Source organism: Notolabrus celidotus, chromosome 2 (assembly GCF_009762535.1).
Source record: "Notolabrus celidotus isolate fNotCel1 chromosome 2, fNotCel1.pri, whole genome shotgun sequence".
Lineage (NCBI taxonomy): Eukaryota > Metazoa > Chordata > Actinopteri > Labriformes > Labridae > Notolabrus > Notolabrus celidotus.
Window position 1 is genome coordinate 4,986,401 of NC_048273.1, and position 22,301 is coordinate 5,008,701.

Here is a 22,301-nt window from a genome sequence, read left to right on the forward strand (position 1 = left end):
GGTGTCCTTCATCTTGAGCTATCTCTACATATGAGCTGTTCTTCTGACTAAACTGAAGCAGAGAGAATTTAACTTACCACAGTCTATGTAGACATTGACAGCAGGTGTGGTTGTTATGGTAACATTGTTTGTGTTGATCCGACCCGTACAGCTGTAGTCTGTGAACGGCTCCACCTCAGACAGAGTCTTGGGGTTGCTGGTGTTTCCATTTTCTGAGGATACAAACGATTGACAACATTTCCTCATCAGCTGGTGTTTGAGTCTCTGTGAGCATTTATCTTTGGGTTGAGAACAGTTTCAAACATGGACACATTCACTGCACTGAACAGTCTTCTATTAAAACTCATCACAGAGGGCTTAAAGCTACACCTCCACTTCCTCTTTCGGCTCCTTATTCCCACCCACTGATGTAAACTCACCCAGACAGGTGTAATCGATGGGGAGATTCTCACAGTTTGGAGGTAATGTTGCTTCTATTTTAGCAGGAAGTTCCATCAGGACTTTTAGTTTTATGTCACTTGCATCCAAAGACTCTGTAAAAACAAAATGTTTGACAAATATTAAACATGAAGCAACAAGATCTGCTCAGCATGTTGAAATCTGTCGTACCGCTGTGTTGAACTCACCAACAGGGATGACTTTAGTGAGGCTGAAGGAGGAGTTTGGACAGTTTGTTGAAGTGAAGGTCGTAGTCAAGGTTGTGCAAAAGTCGTTGATACCAGGTTTGATACAGAACTCTGTGGGGTCATTGTGGCATTGCTTCGCTTTAACATTATTGGAAACTGACATCAAAGAGCTGATGTCCCAATCACTCCTGTAACAAACATGTCCTGAGACACAGCGACCTTCTTTAATGTCTCCTTGATCTGAAACAGAAAAGTGATGCATGAACGTCTCTCCAAACTCTCAAATAAAGAAAGAATGTAAGATACAGTTAGACTATAGTTGTTATTTTCACTCACTCATTTCTTCTGTGACTACAGTAGTTACATTACTGGTGTGGTAACAGGACGTTACTGTGCCATCAACATGGATAAACTCCACGGCATGCTCATACTTAGTACAAGGCTTCAGATGTTTGAAGTCATGTGACGAGGTTGGTTTGGAGTGAGGAAACTGGACAGTCTTCTCAGGTTGTGCCTCTTCAGTGATGGTCATGCTGTAGAAACCATCAGTAGAGCTTGATATGTCTATCTGAAGGCCAAACTTGATGGTCGAGACATCGTAAGAACCTGCACAAAAACAACCAACAGAGTTACTAAAAGAATGTTTGTAAACTCTGATGAATCTACTTTAGCTGTATTTCAGAAACCATCGTCAGTCGCAGACAACACAGCAGCCTTGTCCCAGTCCTCACCTCAGACCTGAACACTGAACCCTCACAGACTTTAAAGATGTGCAGGGTGTGAGTATGTGAGGGCTTGGTGTAAAAATGAGGAATGGACGACCCTATGATGACATCACACTTACCTTGAAAGAAATCAGTTGTTAAGAAGAAGAGTAAAAAGCTAACTTCAGTTTGTAGACCTCATCAAAAAGTCAACCACAGAAGTTGAGAGAAGTGTTGTTTTATATTGGGAGAAAAACACCAGTACTCACATTGAATCGGAGCCGGTGGTGGAGGTGGTGGAGGTGGTTGAGGTGGTGTAGATGGTTTCGTGGGGACTGGAGAAGATTAATTTGAGATCAGAGAAGAAAGCAACAAAATGTTAATATGTGATTGTAAAAACGTTGAAATATTCTGTCAAACTTAGAAAAGAGAAAGCTACTGGACTTATTAGTTTCCTCCAGTGTTGGTGGCTCTGTTTATACTCACACAAGAGAAATACAGTCTTACCATAGTCCTATATAAGAACATACAGGGAGCTTTTAAATGAAGTAATTCCAACCTGCGGTGTTAGGAGCCACTGTGATGTTGGACTTGGTGCTTGTTGGTGAGATCTCGTTGTAAGAGGTGTTCAATACACTGAGTCATGTTAAAATAAAGTGATGTTCTTAGCCTGATTGCATCCATCAATCAGTGTTGCGGGTGATCTACTAAGACTGCGTGCACAAATGATAACGAGTGCAAAAGTGGTGCGGACCACCCTATTTTAATGAGGATTTTGCGTGTGCTATCGGCTGTCACCATGGAGAGTTTGAGAGAACAGAGTGGTCTTAAGCGATAAATGAAGTTTGAAGACATGGAGTTGGAGGTTTTAGTGGAGGAGGGAAATAAACACATCGGTGAACTCCAGCAGAGACATCTCAGCGTTAGAAACGCGATTTGGGAGGCCATCTGTGAAAAGGTGAATGATGTGAGAAAAAACAGAAGATCTGCCGATGAAATAAACGCATCTACTCTTCTCCAAAACGCATTCAGTGTTTTGATGGAGTTTAGAGAGCAATTTGATGAGGCTTAGTCTGCCACTCTTGCTCTAGAAAAGTTAGGCGTCACTTGGATGAAGACAGTCGCCTCACTGTCCCAGGGAGCAACTTTCGGGTGAACGTTTTTAATTCCTGATATCATCATCCAGCAACTGTCCCAAAGATTCACCAGCTTAAATGGAACTGTGAACATGTTTGAGTCAATTCACCCCAACACACTGCTGCAAGCACGAGATGAGGAGTTAGGCAGAGCTGCCTGGCGCAGCTCAGTGAGCGCTCATTCTCCAAGTTAAAACGAACTAAAAACCCCTTGATGAGCACGATGGGACAGGAGAGACTGAGTGGACATGTCATGTTATCTATTGAGAATGACAGATCAAAGAAAATGGACATACAGTGCATCGTGGACAAGTCCGCGGAGCTTAAGGCTCGTCCAAACAGTGGTGAGTAGGCCGAGTACTTCATATAGATTTTTTGTTTGTATGTGAAGATGTGTGCCGCTGTGCCAATTTGACTAAACGTTATATCTGTTGATACAGTGACCTACTGTGCTCTCATTAGTTAAAAAAGTTAAAGTGGGTGTCAGAATGATGCGGTCGCTATCCATGGTGCTGAACTGCTTTGAATTTGTGTTGTTTTATTATTATTATTTTGTTCTCTTGGTTTGATTGACTAAAACATTTAATAATGCTTGTAAGCCCAGCTTTTGCGGGATTGTTGTAAAGCGATGTTATGATGAGCTTTACAGTGACCGCAGCCAAGTGTGCGTAACGCTGTGCCAGTTTGCACCTGCCTTTCAAACGTGCTAAATATAGACGCAAATACAGCGCACGCTATCTGCTTCTGGTTTGATAGATCACATTGCGTGTGCTAAATGATTACATTTGCATCTCCTCCTTGTCGTGTCTTTATGTTTTAATAAAGATTCGCGCGGGACAAACTGTGAGCTAACGTGTTAACATCCTTTATTGAACAACTGTAAGGTTTCCCCACCTACATCACATGACCCCCTTGGCCTCATCCCATTGGTCCATAACCATTCAGCATACCTTCACAGTATGCATCAACTACAAGTGACATTCAAGACCACAACTGTCATTTGTCAACATACACCAACACCACACTCCTCCCAGTATTTTGCGCGTTCTGATGATCTACATGTTTTCTGCATATTCATGAAGGCAAACACGCTAAATGATTTGCGAGTGCTATTTTGCTCATTTGAAGGATGCAATCCTCGATGCTCCCGGTTAGTATGTCAGCTATCAAGTTTGCACGTATTTTTATACACGCAAACCTTTAGTAGATGGGGCCCTATGTGTGTTCACTTGAAGTGTTGAAGTGGGCCGTCAGTGCTGCTGGGATGCATTGATCGTGGTGCAGTACTGTGGCTGAACATAATTAAAAATCATCTACCAAACTCCTTCCTGTTTCTCACAGTGCTGAACTGTGGTTTATTTGAAACACTGAAGATGTGAACTGTGGTCGACAGAGTAACTAGTCTCACGGCTATGCTTCCTTAAATGTGCAGAGCATTCTCTCTCCATAATTTGACAATAAAAATACAGAAATACTTTTTCTTCTTTTCTTTTTTTAACTTATATTTTGGGGCATTTCTGCCTTTATTGTAAAGTAAAGCTGGAGAGAGACAGAACATGTGGGGAGTGGAGAGCGGGGGAGGACATGCAGCAAATGTTTGAGGCTGGATGTTGAACCTGCAACCGCTGCAACGAGGACTGTGGCCTCTGTATACGTGATAACCATTGAAAAACACTTCTACTGAAGTAACCTGTGTAATATAAAATAAAAGAGATTCTCTCTGATGAAGAGAAAGATAAAACACAATCATTTTACAGATTAGAAAACAAGACAAAATCATCTTTCAGTGTTGCAGCTTAAAAAACAATCAGTATTTTTATCAATGATACGCACTTTGATTGAATTTATTCTGTCATTTTAAAATGAAATATTTTTGTCTTACAGATCATAACGTTTCAGTTAAACTGTTATTAAGTCTGCAGTTATTTTAATATGTTTTCATTTCTATTTTTCACATATCATTGAACTTCTTTAATGTATTTTATTCTGTGTTTCCTTTTTTTTTACTTTTTAGAGATTGCTGTAAAACAACTTGAAGATTACTATTTGAAATGTTAAACTTATTGTAGTATCAATCAAGCCTTTTTTCTCTGAGTATAAAGAGTAGTAGTAGACATCAGGCTGATTTATAGTAGTCTTTTTAATCACTTGTTTTTATTAAACTCCTAAAATCTTCTTTGTTTTGTGACGGAGTCCTGAGAATTTAACATTTTTTTGTCACTTTTTAATTAGAAAATGCGTCACAGGAAAGTAGTGTTTCATTTTTCATCTCCAGCTCATTGTTTTATTTTATTGTGCAGGACTGATGTGCTCGGATGAAAGTCGATGCAAATAACTAAACTTTGCACAGAAATGTTAAACTGAAAACTAAAACTGGAGACCTGTGGAAGCATTCACATGAGAAAAAAAATGCAATTTTTCGAAATTACAGAATAAATTATCTCAGAATTACCAGAAAATATTTCCTGTTACAAAAACCTTCAGCTCTGTTTTTCTGAATTAACGACATACAGCTACAATAAAGTCCTAACAGCACCTCAAGGCCACATGAGGAAGTATCATAAACATGCCCCGGTTGTTCAGTTTGATCCAGTTTTATTCACTTTGGGTTGAAGACATTAGGAGACTTTAAGAGTCTTTAAGTAACAGACATGGTATTGTTATTAGTCATCTTTGCGCAGAGAGCTCTGCAGTTGTTTAGATGTAAGGCTCGTTCTGATCTGATGCACGATGCAGCATTTCTTCAGCATCCGCTGAGCAAATAAGGCATGCTTCATTTATAAACACTACCAGTCAAAAGTTTGGACACACCTTCTAATTCAATGGTTTTTATTTGTTTGAATTATTTTCAACATTGTAGATTAATACTGAAGACATCAAAACTATGAAATAATCTGGTTTTGCCATAATCTGGATTACAACAGTAGTCAAATAGGACTATCCATTGTGTACTAACCCTACCTCTGAACAACACAACTGATGGTCTCAAACACATTAAGAAGGCAAGTCATTCTACAAATGAACTCTTGACAAGGCTCATGTTAATTAGAAACCATTCCAGGAGACCACTTCATGAAGCAGACTGAGAGAAACCATTCCAGGAGACCACTTCATGAAGCAGACTGAGAGAATACCAAGAGTGTGCAAAGCTGTCATGAAGGAAAAAGGGGGCTACTTTACAGAATCTAAAATATAAAACATATTCTGCTTTGTTTAACACTTTTTAAAAAATGTAATAATTCCATATATGTTCTTTCATAGTTTTGATGTCTTCAGTATTAATCTACAGTGTTTACAATAATTAAAATAAATACAACAATCTCTATAAATACTGGTCCCCACGGAGCAGATTTTCTTTTCTCATGTGAATACAGCATGCTTCTGTAGACACCAGACAGATCTGCACAATATTTTAAAACATGACACTGCAGTGATAAAGGGAGTGTTGTTACATCTGTCCGAGAGATCCTCTGATGGAAATTTCTCTCAGGAGTTAAAAACATGATTTGAATTTGTGTTGGAAACGGCATCATGAGAGGAGATCTTTAAGAGGTCGTGGAACCGCTCTCTGTCCCATAGCATCGCTGCGACACTGTGAGGACCTAGTTGAAATACTTGAACTCTAAATATTTGTTGTTTTTTTCTCTGAATGATAAATCTAAATCAGGCCCTTGGGTATTTTTTAATTCACAGTATTAATACCGTCTGTGTCTTTAAATAAATACAAATTAAAATGATCAAGAAAAGAAAAGAAAACTAAGTTGATCTCAAACAATGATTTTAAATGTTCAAAACTAAAATACTAAAACAAATGGTTCATTACCAATATGCTGCAACCAAACCAAGTTTTCTGATGTGATATTTCAAGAAAAACAGAAAGAAGCAGACGGCAGACTTAAAGACAGGGTTTAAAAAATCCCCTTTTCATCTCTACACTAACTTTGATTAATGTAAAGACCGTGACTCTGATGTTAAAGACACTTACAGTCAGCCAAAGTGATGACTCCAACGCAGAGCAGCAGGATCCTGAGAGCACACATACCTGCCGTATCTCACAGTGAGAGTGTGTGTGTGTGTGTGTTTGCAGTTAATATATGTGGCTGATTTATACCCAAACCACAAAGCTCATGTGATTCTCAAACAGGAAATCCTCAAGCTACACATCTGTTCTTTTTTGTTTGTGTATTATTTTGAACTGCCACTCAATATAATGTACACAATGACTGAGTGGTTTCAATTCAGAGGACCTGAAGGTTTGTTCTTCTGGTTTTTGTGTTGATGTTTATCAGAGAGCCAACAGTCTCTACCTGTGACCGCATCCCGTTACTTTAAGGCTTTAAAACAGCAGCTTATATAGAAACTCAACCCTCGTTCAGTTTTCATAAACGATCTGGTGATAACACAGAGTGTCTTATTCTGAAATTAACCGGGTGTTTTCATTTTGTTTTGTTGAAACCTGACTTCCTGTCCCGCTCCGTCTGCTCTGTTCAGATTGATGCGTCGTGCTCCAGCATCCTGCAAAAACAGAAGTCTTGTGTATCTGATCCGTTGCATTCCGACCCACTGGATCAGAGACGCAGCTGGAACGCATCGGAGCGGATCCAGTGGAAGTTAACACATTGACTAGAATAGAAACCTATCAGATCTGGTGCTGTTACGGATCGGAGACGGACCGGACGCGGATCTGTTGGAATTTGGCCGTTAGAGAGGAACTCACCAGCAGCCTCTGCAGCCCACTTTCCCTCATCAGAGCTGGTTTGGATCCAGCAGCTCCTCAGGTTGTCACATATCTATCTTTGGCTCACTTTTGGAGTCGGTCCCAAGTGGTCACTGAAGGTACTGCAGTGTCTGGCCTGCAGAGTTTAGACCTGTTTGGATTACATGCCATTGTATAGATAAGTGGCTGCCTAGTGAATAGTAATAGTAACTCCCTGTTGCATATTTTCCAGCAGCTCCAGCTCATGTTTGAGACCATGAGGCCACACCCACTTCCTGAGGGGGCGTGGTCAGAGAGCTCATTCTCATTTAAAGGCACAGACACAGAAAACAGCCTGTTCTGAGCAGGGCTGAAAAAGAGGGGTTTACAGGCAGACCCAAATCTGATTTCAAAGTGTTTTTATGAGCATAAACTTTAAAGACATGTTTTGGGGACCTCTTAGACCAATATATATTGATGAAAAAGAGCAAAATATGTCACCTTTAATATCATTTTACCATGCGAGATCACACAAAAAATGAACTAATTTAAGTTCATAGTTCATTTAAGAAATTAACTTTCATGTGGATGGCGCAGCGGATCGGAGACGGACCAGACACGGACCGGACATGGATCTGGTGGAAGTCCTGCGTTAGATTAGACAGCTGTAAGCATTATTCCCAGCTAACTAGAGCGCAACATATAGGTGACCCTCTCCTTCCTCACTCCCAAGGACGACCGAACAGACAAATATCTGCAGTTCAAAAGTTTCAATTTATTTTAACACACAAGGTGGATTAACAAAACTTCAGGTAGAGTACATGTAAATGCCCAAATAACAAACAAAACTTTCTCTCCTTAAACAAAAGGAAAGACCAAAATGTACCGAACTCCCTGACTGAACAACAGGAGAAAACAGATATACTAAAGGGAAGGCCTCTCTATCCTACCGCTGCTTTGATTTAACCCTGACAAGATGAGAGCTGCAGAAACTGTCCATCATTCACAAAGTCACACTCGCACAAACTATACCAACATGTTTAACCTGAGGTAGAAGGCGAGTCCCACAATTTGAAAGGCACGTCGTAAGCTCCTGTCCAATCAGTGGTGGACAGCTGCAGCACAGGATCAGGACCAGGATAGAGAAGAAATGAAAAGAGCTCACACAAGAAAACGGCACCACAGCAGGCAGGAAGGCGACTCAATATTAGGAGAAAAAAATACTTCAATACAAGAGACTTCAAGAAACAGGTTATGTGGCGGTGTAAACGTGCACATGAAGGACAAATTAATCTGTCGATGTGGATGGATGCATCAGGCGGTTTTTCATCAGCGCTTCTTTAAGGCGGCGTTAAGATTGAGGCAAACTCTCGTAAGCTACAAAGAAAAAAAAACAGGAAATAGTCAAATTATAGCTGAGGACTCGTCAAACAGATGTGCTCAATAACCAAGCAAGAGATTTATCTGAGTTACTTTGGAGCTGTACGTTTGCAGCAGTTAAACAGAAGTGTACTCACTTGCAATTTCCTCCAGCACCATATCTCCGTTCACATCACTGTGGAAGACGAAGTGAAATACATAGCTTGAATAAGAAATAAACACTGAAGAGTATGTGAATTATGACCACATTACATTTCTTTATTTGACCTGGCTAATTGGATTCACAGACAGCTGCAACAGAAGTCACTGAAGACTGCTCAGCTGGTCCAAAACACTGCAGCCTGAGGACTGACTAGAAGTAGGAAAGAGAGCACCTGTCCTTTGTCCTCTCTAGAATAGAATTTGAAATCAGTCTGCTAACCTACAAAGCTCTTAATTGTCAGACACCTTCGTACCTGAAAGAGCTCATATCACCCTTTTACCACTCTAGTCAGGCCTGCTCATTGTACCTGAAGTGTCTAAAAGTAGTATGGGAGGTCGAACTTTCAGTGATCAGGCACCTCTCCTTTGGAATCATCTACCAGCCAGTGTCTGGGAGGCAGACACCCTCTCTACTTTTAAGAGTAGGCTTCAAACTTTCCTTTTTGATAAAGCTTATAGTTAGAGCTGGATCAGGCTTTGATCAGCTCTTAGTTATGCTGCTATAGGCTTAGACTGCCAGAGAAACTGACCTATTTCCCCCCCTCACTTACTTTAACACTTCCTGTCCCATTAAAGTTACTAACCATAGACCTTCCAGGAGTCCCTGAGCTCCCTTGTCTCGTAGGTTCCTCTGGATCTCTGCTGCTGTGGACGTGCCAGACTCCAGCTGCTACAACTACTACTATCTGTCTCATCACTATCATCTCTCTCTCTCTTCATCTCCATCTATCCCTCTCTCCAACACGGTCTCAGCAGATGTGTGTCTAACATGAGTCTGGTCCTGCTGGAGGTTTCTGCCTGTTAAAGGAAGTTTGTCCTTGCCACTGTAACTTGCTAAATGCTGCAAAGTGCTCTGCTCATGGTGGATTAAGATGAGATCAGACTGAGTCCTGTCTGTAAGATGGGACTGGATCTTATCCGGTCTTGATGTTGGTTCTTTGTTAATAATAGAACATAGAGTACGGTCTAGACCTGCTCTGTTTGTAATAGCATCTTGAGATAACGCTTGTTGGGATTTGGCGTTATATAGATAAAGACTGATTGATTGACTGAGTAGTACTAAAAATCACAGATCAACTGTAGGGATGACCAGGAACAATGTAACCTTCAAAGAGTGGGTTTAAAATGATCATTACCCTTTGGACCTTCTCTTCCGAGCGTAGATGTTGGAGACCACGACAGCAGTGACCATCCCCGTGAGGAGGAGGATGAAGATGACCAGACGGATATGGAAAATGTTGTAGTTTTCTGTTGAATGATGGTTGAAAGAATGCCAATCAATTAATGTTAAATTTATGTTGTAATACTGCTGCAATACCAGATAGTGCCACAGTTTGGTGCCACCTTTCTGTTTTGGTCTCATTACACAGAGAAGTTGCTACTCTCTGAGATCGCAGTTGTTGTTACGTAATGATTGAGAGAAGACTCTCATGTAGTGACGAGTTGGTGCAAGCTGTGTCTGTTTTCTGTTTGTCATGTGTGATATATGAACATAGCGCCGTGGAGACCTGGCATTATAAGGTCGACTGTTCATTTCTGTAGAATAAACTCCCGTGTGGCGATTCCCCACTCTGTCATCTTGAAGCTTTCTGATGGTACGGTGCCATCATAGGTCGACTAGCAACTGCTAAGACTGCTAGCTCTCTCCACTTTCATCAGCCGAGTTACACCAGTCATGTTACTGACCTGTCACAAATCGACTTTATTAGGTGGAGGATGTTCCTCCCTGTGTTCTTTAGCATTAAAACAACTTTTTAAATGTGTTTTGTTGTCCCTGTCCCAACTATTTTTTAAAGATGTTGCTGGCATCAAAATTTAAATGAGCATATTGCTTTATATGTCGTCTTTGCATCCATCCATCCATTTTCTTCTGCTTATCTGGGTTCGGGTCACGGAGGTAGCAGTCCAAGCAAATTGACCCAGACATTCCTCTCCCAACACTCAACACTTTCCAGCTCCAGACCAGGCGCGATATCTAATCCCTCCACCAAGTTCTGGATCTTCCCTGGGACCTTCTCCCAGTTTGACGTGCCCGGAACACCTCTAAAGAGAGGCATCCGGGAGGCATCCTTATCAAATGCCTAAACTACCTCAGCTGACTCCTTTCGATGCGAAGGAGCAGGGGCTGTACTCTTGACCCTCTCTCTAAGGCTGAGCCCAGACACCCTTCAGAGGAAACTAATTTCAGCCGCTTGTATCCGAGATCTTATTCTTCCGGTCAAGACCCACAGCTCATGACCATAGGTGAGGGTTGGAATGTAGACCGACTGGTAAATTAAAAGCTTTGCCTTCCGGCTCAGCTCCCTCTTCACCACAATGATCCGGTATAATGTCTGCATAACTGCTGATGCTGCACCAATCCGTCTGTCGATCGCAAACAAGACCCTGAGATACTTAAAGTCCCCCACTTGGGGTGTTAGTGAGGGAGGTGTCTAGGCATCATTAGGTTTGAATTATTTGCATCCGATTCTGTGTTTATCAACATTTTTCATGGTGTCCCAACTTTTCTGTGATTGGGTTGTAGGCTTATATCAATCCCAAAGGAGAAATCACTGCCTTACCCCTGTTGGCCTTTTTTGAAACTGACGTTGGTCTGCTGACAGGTATGCCAGCGTAGGTAGGTTGAACTTCACATCTATAGTCCGTGTACGGTTCTAGTTGATCAACTATACATGCTCCTCCTTCTGGACTCCCAAAAATGAGACCTGCAACAGAGTTTCATATTGTTTAGTTGTGTTTGTTAGAACATTTGTCATTGAAAATTTACCAGCTCTGCACCTGTGAGCTTAACTTTAGCTTGCGGTACGGGTTGATTCAAGGCGTAGTTACATTTTGGAGGAGGTGTGCGTCCACTACCTGTGTAGGCCTATGCGTAGGTACAGGAGCTACGTGGACCTACGTTGGTAGGCTACGCGATTTGACGCAGAAGTATAAATATGGCTTTCAACTGAGAGTGCTGTGACATAAATCAGCTGACCCTGAGGGCTTTTTTTGTGCTGAGGACGCTGAATCACATTGTTGTGAGGCTGGGTGGATGTTTATTGTTTATTGTGTTCATACATGTATTCCTGTACAGATGGTGGCAACAAATCTCCTTATTAAGGACAAATAAAGATCTATCTAGCTAATTTGAATAATGATATCGTATTAGTGGACACGGCACCTAATTGTTCACATCTAACACCCACTAAGTTCCCTTAGTGGTGCAAAATAAATTTGAAGGCTTCTTACTGTGTGACATTACCTCAGTCAAAATGTTGTTCATTTGATGTTACGTAAAATATTAACTGACATGATTTCAACAGAAGCATTTCAAAATGACTGTCTTAGTTCTGACAGTTCAGTGGTATTTCAAAACATGGCTCATGACTTCACTCTTTAATTCAAGTCATCATCTCAGAGGACTTGCATAAGTACATGTTATTACTCATCACATTTTCTGAAAGAGAGACTTGAAATACCTTTACTCACTGTGATTGTGTTTGAAATTAGGGACACAGCTGTACGTGTAGGAAAACTTTGGATAAAAGAGGAAAATATCTTTACATCTCTGACTGGTTGTGGTCCAGGTCACCTCCATGGAAGTGTCGGTCACTTCTATGCCAGTGATTTTTATTGTAAGATCTGTAGAAACACATTCAGGCATCTGTAAAACTGACATTGGTCACATCTATCTCAGTTTGGCTCTGCGTATAAGAACATTTTTAATCCAATTGAACAGAAGAACAGTAAATATCAACTTACCACAGTCTATGTTGAACTGGATAACAGGTGTGTTTGTTATGGTGACATTGTTTTTGTTGACCTGACCCGTACAGCTGTAGTTTGTGAATGGCTCCAGCCCAGACAGACCCATCGGGGGCATGGGGTTGAATTTTCCATTTTCTGAGAATAAAGAAGAATGATATTTCTTCATCAACACAGACACGCTCACTTCACTGGAAAATAGTGAAGTATCTGATATTCAACCACATGAGATTAAGTATATGTTGCTAGTCTGTGTTGTTTAAAATAAGTTCAGGGGCCCACAAGAATGAGTTACAGTAGCATGGCTCCAGAAGTCTCTAGGGAGGGCTGCAAAAAGATCACCTTTGACCTAGGCAAATATATGATTGACAGTGACAGCTGACGTCTCTGTCAATACTCAGAACAAGGTTTTCATAAATGGAGTGAAATAGCAGCTAACGTGAAACTTGTACTGAAGAGTCCATATATGTGCAAGTTTGGAGGACACCCTCATTCTAATTTGAGTGCACCTTCATAGTATTTAAGCCAGAACGTGGAGACAGAAGCGAGGCGACTTCATCTGGCTCGGTCGTCCTCCAAGCAGTCGCGAAGCTTGTTACTGATACTGATGCTGTTTGATTGTAATAAATCGAATTACTATTCAAGCTGGCCAGTGTCACGAGGTTCATTCTACATCTGCACATTAAGACACGACAATAGCCTGCTATTAAAAACTGATTTCAAAGTGCACCGGGTAAATGGAATTACAGGATTAAAGGTGAGGTTGGTAGTCTCGGAAAACTAGCATGAATTTGAATGTAGCATTTCCTCATGACTCCGTCTAACCCCTCCCCTCCTCCCTCAGAGCTCCTCCAAAACGACGTCCCCCCGCTCACATGCACGAGCGCCGCTGACTTGCGACCATATGATCGTGACTGATTCAAAACTGGTCCTCACCAAAACATTTTCATAGTGAAAGTTAAAAACACAAACAAACATGGCTGCTGTTAGCACTCACAACTATCATGCTAGCATTATCCAGTTGTACTGGTGACACGATATCAGGAGAAAAGTTATAACACATATATAATACTGTAACAGCTCTACTGTTTGATAAACATGTTCAGTGTAGATGTTCTTAATTCCTACAGTGTTGACAGTCAGTGAAGGCATCAGGAGAGGTGTAGAGTGTGTGAGTGGGAGAGAGGAGAGACAAGAGGAGAAGTTCTACATTCATTCAAACATTGATTGTTGCTTTGTTGGTTGGCGTGGTAACGGCCGACAGTGACCGGTTATTAAAGATCAACGTGTTCACCAATCGGCTCGTCATCCCTACAGCGACGGACGCTACAATACATCTACATTTCTGTAGGAGTTAGTAAATGTCCTTCATTCTTCTGCTTGTCAGAGCCCCCGTGGTGAGAGCTTTTTAGACTCTGATCCGGACTACAGTCCTGAGCAAAGCCCCTCATCAGGTCAGAGGGGACAGGCCCGAGGTGGAGCGAGAGGGGCAGTCAGTAGAGTCAGGGGAAGCAGAGGCAGGAGACGGAGAGTGAACGCCGGGGAAATGTACGCGCAGGAGGAGGGCAGAACGGCAGGACGGGATTTGAATGGTTTTAAATTTTGGCACCCCAAAAACGGTGATTGGTTGGTGTTTTCCCAGGTTTACTCCGGCTGTAGATAGCAGCTTTTTTTCACTCTTTTTTAAGAACACATCATGTATTGATTACCATCAGGACATAAAGATCATTTTAACCAGTATGACAAAAAGTGGATCTAAATCTGATTACCAACCCCAGCTTTAAGTCACAAGGTTTTTTTTCATACTTTTCATTGGTTAAAAAAATGTATGGACCATTAACAGATTTGGAGGCTAACAAATGATTTATGAATTTATTTATTTTTTAAAAGACAAAATTTGGAGATACAAGGTTTTTGCCCGACAGCAATTATATATTTCCACTTACCGTGACAGACGTAATTGATGGTGAGATCATCACAGCTTGGAGGTAAACTTGGTTCTATTTTTGCAACAAGTTCAGTCGGGATTTTCTGTTTGATTTCTTTTCCATTTAGGTAATCTGTATAAAAGAAATGCATTCATTACACACATTACAACAACATTTACACAACATGTGTTTCAACATACTGGACATTCTTTACAAACCAACAGAGAAGCTTTTTTTGACACTGAAGGAAGATTTTGGACAGTTTGTTGAAGTGAAGGTCGTAGTCAAGGTTGTGCAAAAGTCGTTGATACCCGGTTTGATACAGAACACCTTGGGGTCATTGCGGCATTGCTTTGCTGGGACATTATTGGACGCTGACATCAAAGAGCCGATGTCCCAATCACTCCTGTAACAAGCATGTCCTGAGACGCAGCGACCTTCTTCAACGTCTTCTTTATCTGGAACAAAATATAGTGATGAATGAACATCTCTCCAAACTCAGCTCTCAAATAACGAGGATGCAATATTCATTTTACTCACTCACTGCAGTAGTGAGTTCAGTCGGTTTCTGTCCAGCATGCTTGCAGAGCGTTTCTTCACCAGTTTTATCAACATGTGCCACAGCATGCTTGTACTCAGTACAGGGCTTTAGATGCTCCATCTTATATGATGTCTTTGGACGTGTGTGCTGGAAGTAGTATTCCCTTCGGCTCGCAGGTTGTGCCTCTTCGGTAATGTTTATGCGGTAAAGACCAGCGGGGGACTTTGTCACGTCTATCTTGAAGCCAAACTTGATGGTTGAGACAGCGTAAGAACCTTCACATGAAATCAAGTGTGAGCATCAGTAAATACAACATTTCATCAACACAACCAACACAGATACCTTGATGCTTATACTGCAAAAAGCCAAACCCAGTAGACCACGAGCTTGTGCTTTAAATGTGCAAAGCCTAGTTTTTAATTCTACGTTAATGCCCAAAGTATGTTCATAAACCTCAGGTCTGTTTTCTTCCATGTCACGAGTGTTGCCACCTTATTTTATGAACAGGAAACATGAACTGCTATCTGATTGTGATGAAATCTGATACACAACTTAAGAGCAAAAGATCAACTTGCACAATCTGCACAAACACATTCACGATGCAACCCAGACTGTCACGACGCAGTGCAAGAAGAGTCATCATGGTTAAGACCATGTTGTGTCAGTCTTATGGCTGACTCACAGTAGAGTGTGTTTTTCCTTTGAAGGAAGTGTGTGTGTGTGTGTGTTCCTTTTCTGCTGATATTTCATAATCAGAATCAGCTTTATTCGCAAAGTATGCTTGGACACACAAGGAATTTGACTTAAGTAAACTGTGCTCTCTTTGTACAAGGCATTAGAATAAGAATAAGAATAAGAACTGCAATAAAAAATAAAATAAAAATATAATAACAATAACCTTAGCTATAAATACAAAAGAACAACAAATAGGCTTGACTAATATGTACAGGCTAAAATAATATGATAAAGTGCAGTGGTGAGTTGCAGAGGTAGTTTTACATTATAAAATAGTAGTTAAATAGTACAAAAGATAGAAATATGGAATTCTGCTTGGAGAAGTGTTGCATTGTGTGTTTACATGTATATTTACAGAGAGTATTGATCTGACAGGTATGACACTGTTATGGTTTAGTGTTCATCAGAGTGACAGCCTGGGGGAAGAAACTGTTCTTATGGCGGGTTGTTTTGGCGCACAGTGATCTGTAGCGCCTGCCGGATTAATAATAATAATAATAATAATACGTTTTATTTATTAAGCGCCTTTCTTTTTTTTTCTTTCTTTTTTTTCAATGGTCTTTTTTTGAACAACAACACTCATGACAAAACACAAAAGCACATGACAATTGACATACAGAAAGAAATAGCCACAGAATAGTTACAAACGATAAGGTAATGATCAGTTAGTCAAGTAGACCAAAAAACAAACAAAAAAAAACAACAGGACACAAACAATCAGTTATACAGTTCAGTTTTTATAAAAAAGAAAAAAGGCCAGGCTGCGTTTAGCACGCCATCACAATTGAATAGTGATTAAAGTATAGTAGTAACACCCCCCCAAAACAACAAAAAACTACTAAGCACCTTTCTAAAGACTCAAAGACGCTGCACAGAGGATAAAACATCATATAAAACAACAGATTACAGATATGTCACATTAATGGAGCGACGCCTGCGAGCTAGTTCAGGCAGACAACTCGAGCTGCAATGCCATACACGTCACATGTCCCACTCTCTTATCCATCATCCAATCCTGCCCTCTGCCTCTCAAATTGGCGGTCTATTTAAACTGGGAAAAAATCTCCCATATCTCCCTCTGCCTGTCAACAACTCTGCTGCTGCATGCCATTGCTGATATTTTCTTCTTCCCCGCCGCCTCCCCAGCATCCACCTGCAGGCTCCGGGGGTGTTTAGTATGTTTTGCTCATCACTCCTCAAAGTCTGCATGTAAACTTATCTGCAGGGAGTGATGAGGCCGGAGCCTGGGCGCCAAACGTGAATATGTATTTGCTGCTACAATAAAAAATTTAAACGTGAGTTGTCTGACTGAACTGGTTTTACCAGACGACATCACATCACTCCTGTCCTTGTTCCTCCCCTCTGGCTTCCTCTACGTTTTAGAAGTGATTTTAAGATAACTAACCGCTTTCATAGCGGTCTAGACCTGCTGTGTTTGTAAGTCTTCAGATAACATTTGTTGTGATTTGGTGCGTTATAAATAAAGATTGATTGATTTGTTAAATGATTAAAAAAAATTACATTTGTAAAAGAAATAAACAGTGTATTAAAAATGAAGAGATACTCACATGATAGAGGAAGGACGGCTAGAACACAAAATCACATTGTGGAGGTTATAGAGAGCAGGACAACAATCATCTGTTTCAGCAGCATCGTACACCAAACAATAAACACTCTGTGGATCAAGATTATTTTTACACTGAGGAAGGCTTTGAACTGAAATGATGTGAAGTGATATTTGACCTGATCAAAAGTTGGAAAAGGCATTTAGTGTACAAACCAGCAGAAATTTGACATTTAAAATTGAATTACTTAAATCCTCTAACCCGGTCACTTTTTAAAATTCTGCATTTCAAGGATATTTGAATAACAGGCTGGAGGTCTGTATGACGATTTCTGGTGTAGTGTGTTTTAACTTTAAGTCTTAACTAAAGGGTAACACTTTACAAAAAGGGTCCCTTAATTAGCGTTAGTTAATGCATTGTTAAGCATTAATTAACAGTTTAATAATAGTTTAATAATCGTTATAATGTATTACCTAACATTAACTAACACATTATTTAATGCATTAATAAGCAGTTAATTAATGTCCACTACTCAGAGTTAATTAATACATTATTAAGCATTAATAAAAGTTACAAAACTTAATTAGTTAACCATCAGTGAATGCTTTCTGGACCTTTATTGTAAAGTGTAACACATGCATCACTTAAGTAACACATTATAAATGCTAAACTTCCTCATAAGCATTACTTAACCATAATTAGGCATTAGTGAATGCTTTTTGGACCCTTATTGTAAAGTGTAACACATGTATCCCTTAGGTAACACATAGGCTGAAGCAAAATTAGTTGAAATGTAGTTGAAGCAACACATATACAGAATTCAACACATTTTATTTAGAATAAAACAGATAATCACAGATAACATCTGGCCCTGAGAGCTCACAGCACTGCAACTTAAGAAAACTCATGCAAAAAGACAAAACACAAGCAAATTAAGAAAACATCTTCATCAATTTGACAACACATGCGCAGAATTTAGAAAACGCGATGCAAAGACCACAACACAATACATTAGAAAAACGTGCTGCAAATAGACAGCAACACAACACAAGTGTTTCCAGAGGACACTTAAAAGTGATGCACACGCCTATGCTTATGCTAATGAGGCAGCTTAGCATTTATAATGTGTTACTTAATTGACGCATGTGTTACACTTTACAATAAGGGTCCAGAAAGCATTCACTAATGGTTAACTAATTAAGTTTTGTAACTTTTATTAATGCTTAATAATGTATTAATTAACTCTGAGCAGTGGACATTAATTAACTGCTTATTAATGCACTAACTAATGTGTTAGTTAATGTTAGGTAATACATTATAACGATTATTAAACTATTATTAACTGTTAATTAATGCTTAATAATGCATTAACTAACGCTAATTAAGGGACCCTTATTGTAAAGTGTTACCCTAAAGTTTTCAGGAATGAATATAGAGTAAATATGATCACTGTCCATGGAGAGCTCTTAATAACGAGTATAAAGCCTCGTCCTCACTCAGAGTCAGAAAAGTCTTTGAATAACTTGTCTTATTTTTATTTAAAGCTCTTTGTTTTCTGATGGAGGACAGACACTGACAGTTTTGATAACAAGCTAAATTCCTTTTTTTAAAGCATTTTTTCTTTATCACTTGTTCAATTCTTTTTAATTCATGTTAAAAAAAATCTTTTTAAAACTACTTCAGAATCCAGATGAGTGTAAATCCATCAAGGGGAATGTAGTGTTTTTGATTTTTCATCTCCAGCTCATCGTTTCACAGATTGTGAAGAGGTGATGTGCTAGTTAAATTGAATTGGTTGGATATTAACTTAGAAATGTTAAATTGAAAAGGGTATTTACCTTTAAAGTGTTTTCACATTTCAAGTAGGAACTCTTTCAACAACTGTTAACTGATAGTGTATTATTTTTTATTTAATATATATTTTTTTTTATAAAGTTGATTTATTTTTTATTTAATAACGTTAATTTATCTTCTATTAAATTTTTTTATCTCTTATCTGATAAGTTTATTTAATTTTTATTTAATAACCTTTATTAAAGTGTATTTAATAATGTTTATCTTTTATTTAATAAAGTTTTATTTATCTTTTATCTGATTAAGTTTTTTTATTTTTTATTTTTTTAGTACAGTTTATAATTTTTTTATGTAATAGAGTTTATTTTATTTATATAGCCTTTACTAAAACAGACGTTATAAAGTGCTTTACATCATAAAAAACTCAACAAGTCAAGACAGGGACATTTTAAACTAGCAAGACATACAAACTTAAGAAGAACAACTTAAAGCAACAGCTGATTAAAGAGTAAAGCTCCTAACCTAATCTCAGTTTTAGCATTTTCTTAGAAATCAGAAGAGAAATTTGTTCCATACAACACTGAAACCCTGAGGACCTAAAGAGCACGTCTGTATTTTTAATAAAAGAAAGACCAGGACTCTGACTTTACAGACCCAGACTCTGATGTTACAGACCCGGACTCTGATGTTACAGACCCAGACTCTGACGTTACAGACCCGGACTCTGACGTTACAGACCTGGACTCTGACGTTACAGACCCAGACTCTGATGTTACAGACCTGGACCCTGATGTGAAAGACCTGAACTCTGACGTTACAGACCTGGACTCTGACGTTACAGACCTGGACCCTGATGTGAAAGACCTGAACTCTGACGTTACAGACCTGGACTCTGATGTTACAGACCTGGACCCTGATGTTACAGACCTGGCCTCTGATGTTACAGACCTGGACTCTGACGTTACAGACCCGGACTCTGACGTTACAGACCCGGACTCTGACGTTACAGACCCGGACTCTGATGTTACAGACCCGGACTCTGATGTGAAAGTCGGTCACTTACTGTCGGTCAAAGCGAAGATTCCAGTGCAGAGCAGCAGCATCCTGAGAGCACACACACCTGCCATATCTCTGGATTGAGTGTTTGCAGCTTCGCTCATACAGGAGAATATAATGGCAGATTACTACACACCACTCCGTCCTTCCTTCACTCTGAATTTGGATGTGAAGTTTCACAAGAAATGTATCCTTATCTTTTCTTGGTAACAGGAAAGCCGTCACTTGTGCAATAATGCTGCAAACAGGAAACTAAACAGTGTGGCATCTTTTCTCTTCATGAAGAAGTTGCCGTTCGCTAATATCTACAGGTTTACCTCAGTTTGATGTTACAGCTGAAGATGTCTCTTATTTTCTCCTTTAAGATGCACGCTCACATTTCCTCTGAATTAAAATCACAACATATCAATAAAAAGGGATGTGATTATTTGAAAGCCGTGCTTCACAGCAGCAGTTTACTCAACTTAAAACTGTTGTAACTCATTTTAATTTATATAACACATTTCATACATTCAAGCATGCAGCCCAAAGTGCTTCACAAAATAACAGAGAGACAGAAAACAACAGCAATAGATACAATGATACAAGGCTAAAACAAGATAGAGGAAAGTGATATGAAATAATTAAAAATGAAATAAAATCAATTAAAAAATCAGGTAAATATCAGAAAAAAATCATAACAATAAAATTAACAAAATAAAATCAGAGAAAATATTAGAAAATTTGAATCAGTAAAATCAGATAATTAAAATCAAATCATTATGACAAAAATCAATAATATAAAATCAGAGAAATGATCAGAAAAATCAAATCAATTAGAAAAAATCAATAAAATAGAATTAGATAAATTATCAGAAAAATCTAATGAAATCATAACAATAAAATAGATACATTAAAATCTGAGAAATTGTTGGGAAAATGAAATAAAATCATGACGTTAAAATCAATAAAAGGAAATTAAAATAAAATCATTTAAATAAAATAAAATCATGAAGATAAAATTAATGCATTCAAATCCTTACAATAAAATCAAATAAAATGTAATCCTTTCAATACAATAAAATAAAATTAAAATAAAATCATTTCAATACAATCAGGGTGCCGGTGGCCTAGTGGTCTAAGTGCGCCCCATATTCAGAGGCTATAGACCTCGTTGCAGCGGTCGCTGGTTCCATTTCTGACCTCGACCATTTGCTGCATGTCTTTCCCCACTCTCTACTCCCCATCCTTCCTGTCTCTCTCTTCAGCTGTCCTATCAATACAGGCAAAAATGCCAATATATATGTATATATTTTTTTTAATCCTTTCCATAAAAAAAATACAATAAAATAAGATGTAATAAGAGATAAAATCAAAACATGCTAAAACATTGGTCTTAATGGTAATAATGCAGTCCAGGGTTTAAATGAAATTACTCCAAGTTAAAAGCCAGATTAAAAGGGTAAGTCTTAAGATTACTTTTAAAAAACACTTGTTGTCTTGATGTCCATTGAGTTCAAAGTTTAGGGACACATGAGGAACATTTACAACACTGCTTTGATTATGATTTGACTCAGTGGCGTACAAACGAATGTAAATCTGATGATGTGGAGTGACGTTTCATCAGGCCTTCTTCATCAGAGCTTCTTCATGGCAGCATCAGGATCTAGGCATGTTCATATAAACTACAAAGATACAAAAACAGGAAGAAGTGCAAAGTAGAGCTTGTCAAAAAGAAGTGCTTAATAACTCTACATTTGCAGCAGTTATGCAGAGACAACTAAAGCATACTCACTTGCATTTTCGTCAAGCACCATGTCTCCAACACTGCAGAAGAATCCAGGAAATAGAATTCATTCAAAGTCAGATTTAAATTCAATAAGACATTTAAATACTGAAGATTCATGAGGTGACTAATGATAAGGGGGAAGAAAGTTGTAGTCAAACTGAAGCACAAGAAAATGTTTCAAAGTGTTGTTTACATTTCGAGCCTTCTCCTCCTCAGAACACTGACTTTGTAGACGACCACAGGAACGACCACCAACAAGACGATGAAGAAGATGAGCAGACAAATAACTGCAGTGTAATTGTCTGTCCAATGACAGTTATGACAAGAATGTTAGAGTCAGGGCGTTTTAAACACAATTATTTACTGTGTCTGATCATTATGTGTCAAAATGTCGTGGTTAAGTAAGTATTGATTCAAAGCAGTT

At 39.1% G+C, this 22,301-nt stretch overlaps 2 protein-coding genes across 3 annotated transcripts in view; both read right to left on the reverse strand.

Moving 5' to 3' along the window:
- LOC117828370 (receptor-type tyrosine-protein phosphatase C-like) overlaps positions 1–22,301 on the reverse strand; it is a 31,051-nt gene that overhangs the window by 3,518 nt on the left and 5,232 nt on the right. The gene's annotated exons all lie outside the window — the stretch shown is intronic.
- LOC117831040 lies at positions 7,918–20,253 on the reverse strand. 2 transcript variants are annotated; one of them, XM_034709506.1, is made up of 11 exons: positions 20,117–20,253; positions 17,263–17,280; positions 14,959–15,234; positions 14,637–14,876; positions 14,437–14,550; positions 12,488–12,628; positions 12,215–12,367; positions 11,305–11,448; positions 9,880–9,991; positions 8,680–8,717; positions 7,918–8,539 (listed from the first exon to the last, which is right to left on the reverse strand). In XM_034709506.1, exons 1-11 carry the CDS (start codon positions 20,211–20,213, stop codon positions 8,514–8,516), a joined length of 1,359 nt encoding a protein of 452 aa, XP_034565397.1. In that variant the 5' UTR covers positions 20,214–20,253; the 3' UTR covers positions 7,918–8,513. The 2 variants fall into 2 exon arrangements, with proteins under 2 accessions (XP_034565397.1, XP_034565406.1); XM_034709515.1 differs by lacking the exon at positions 17,263–17,280.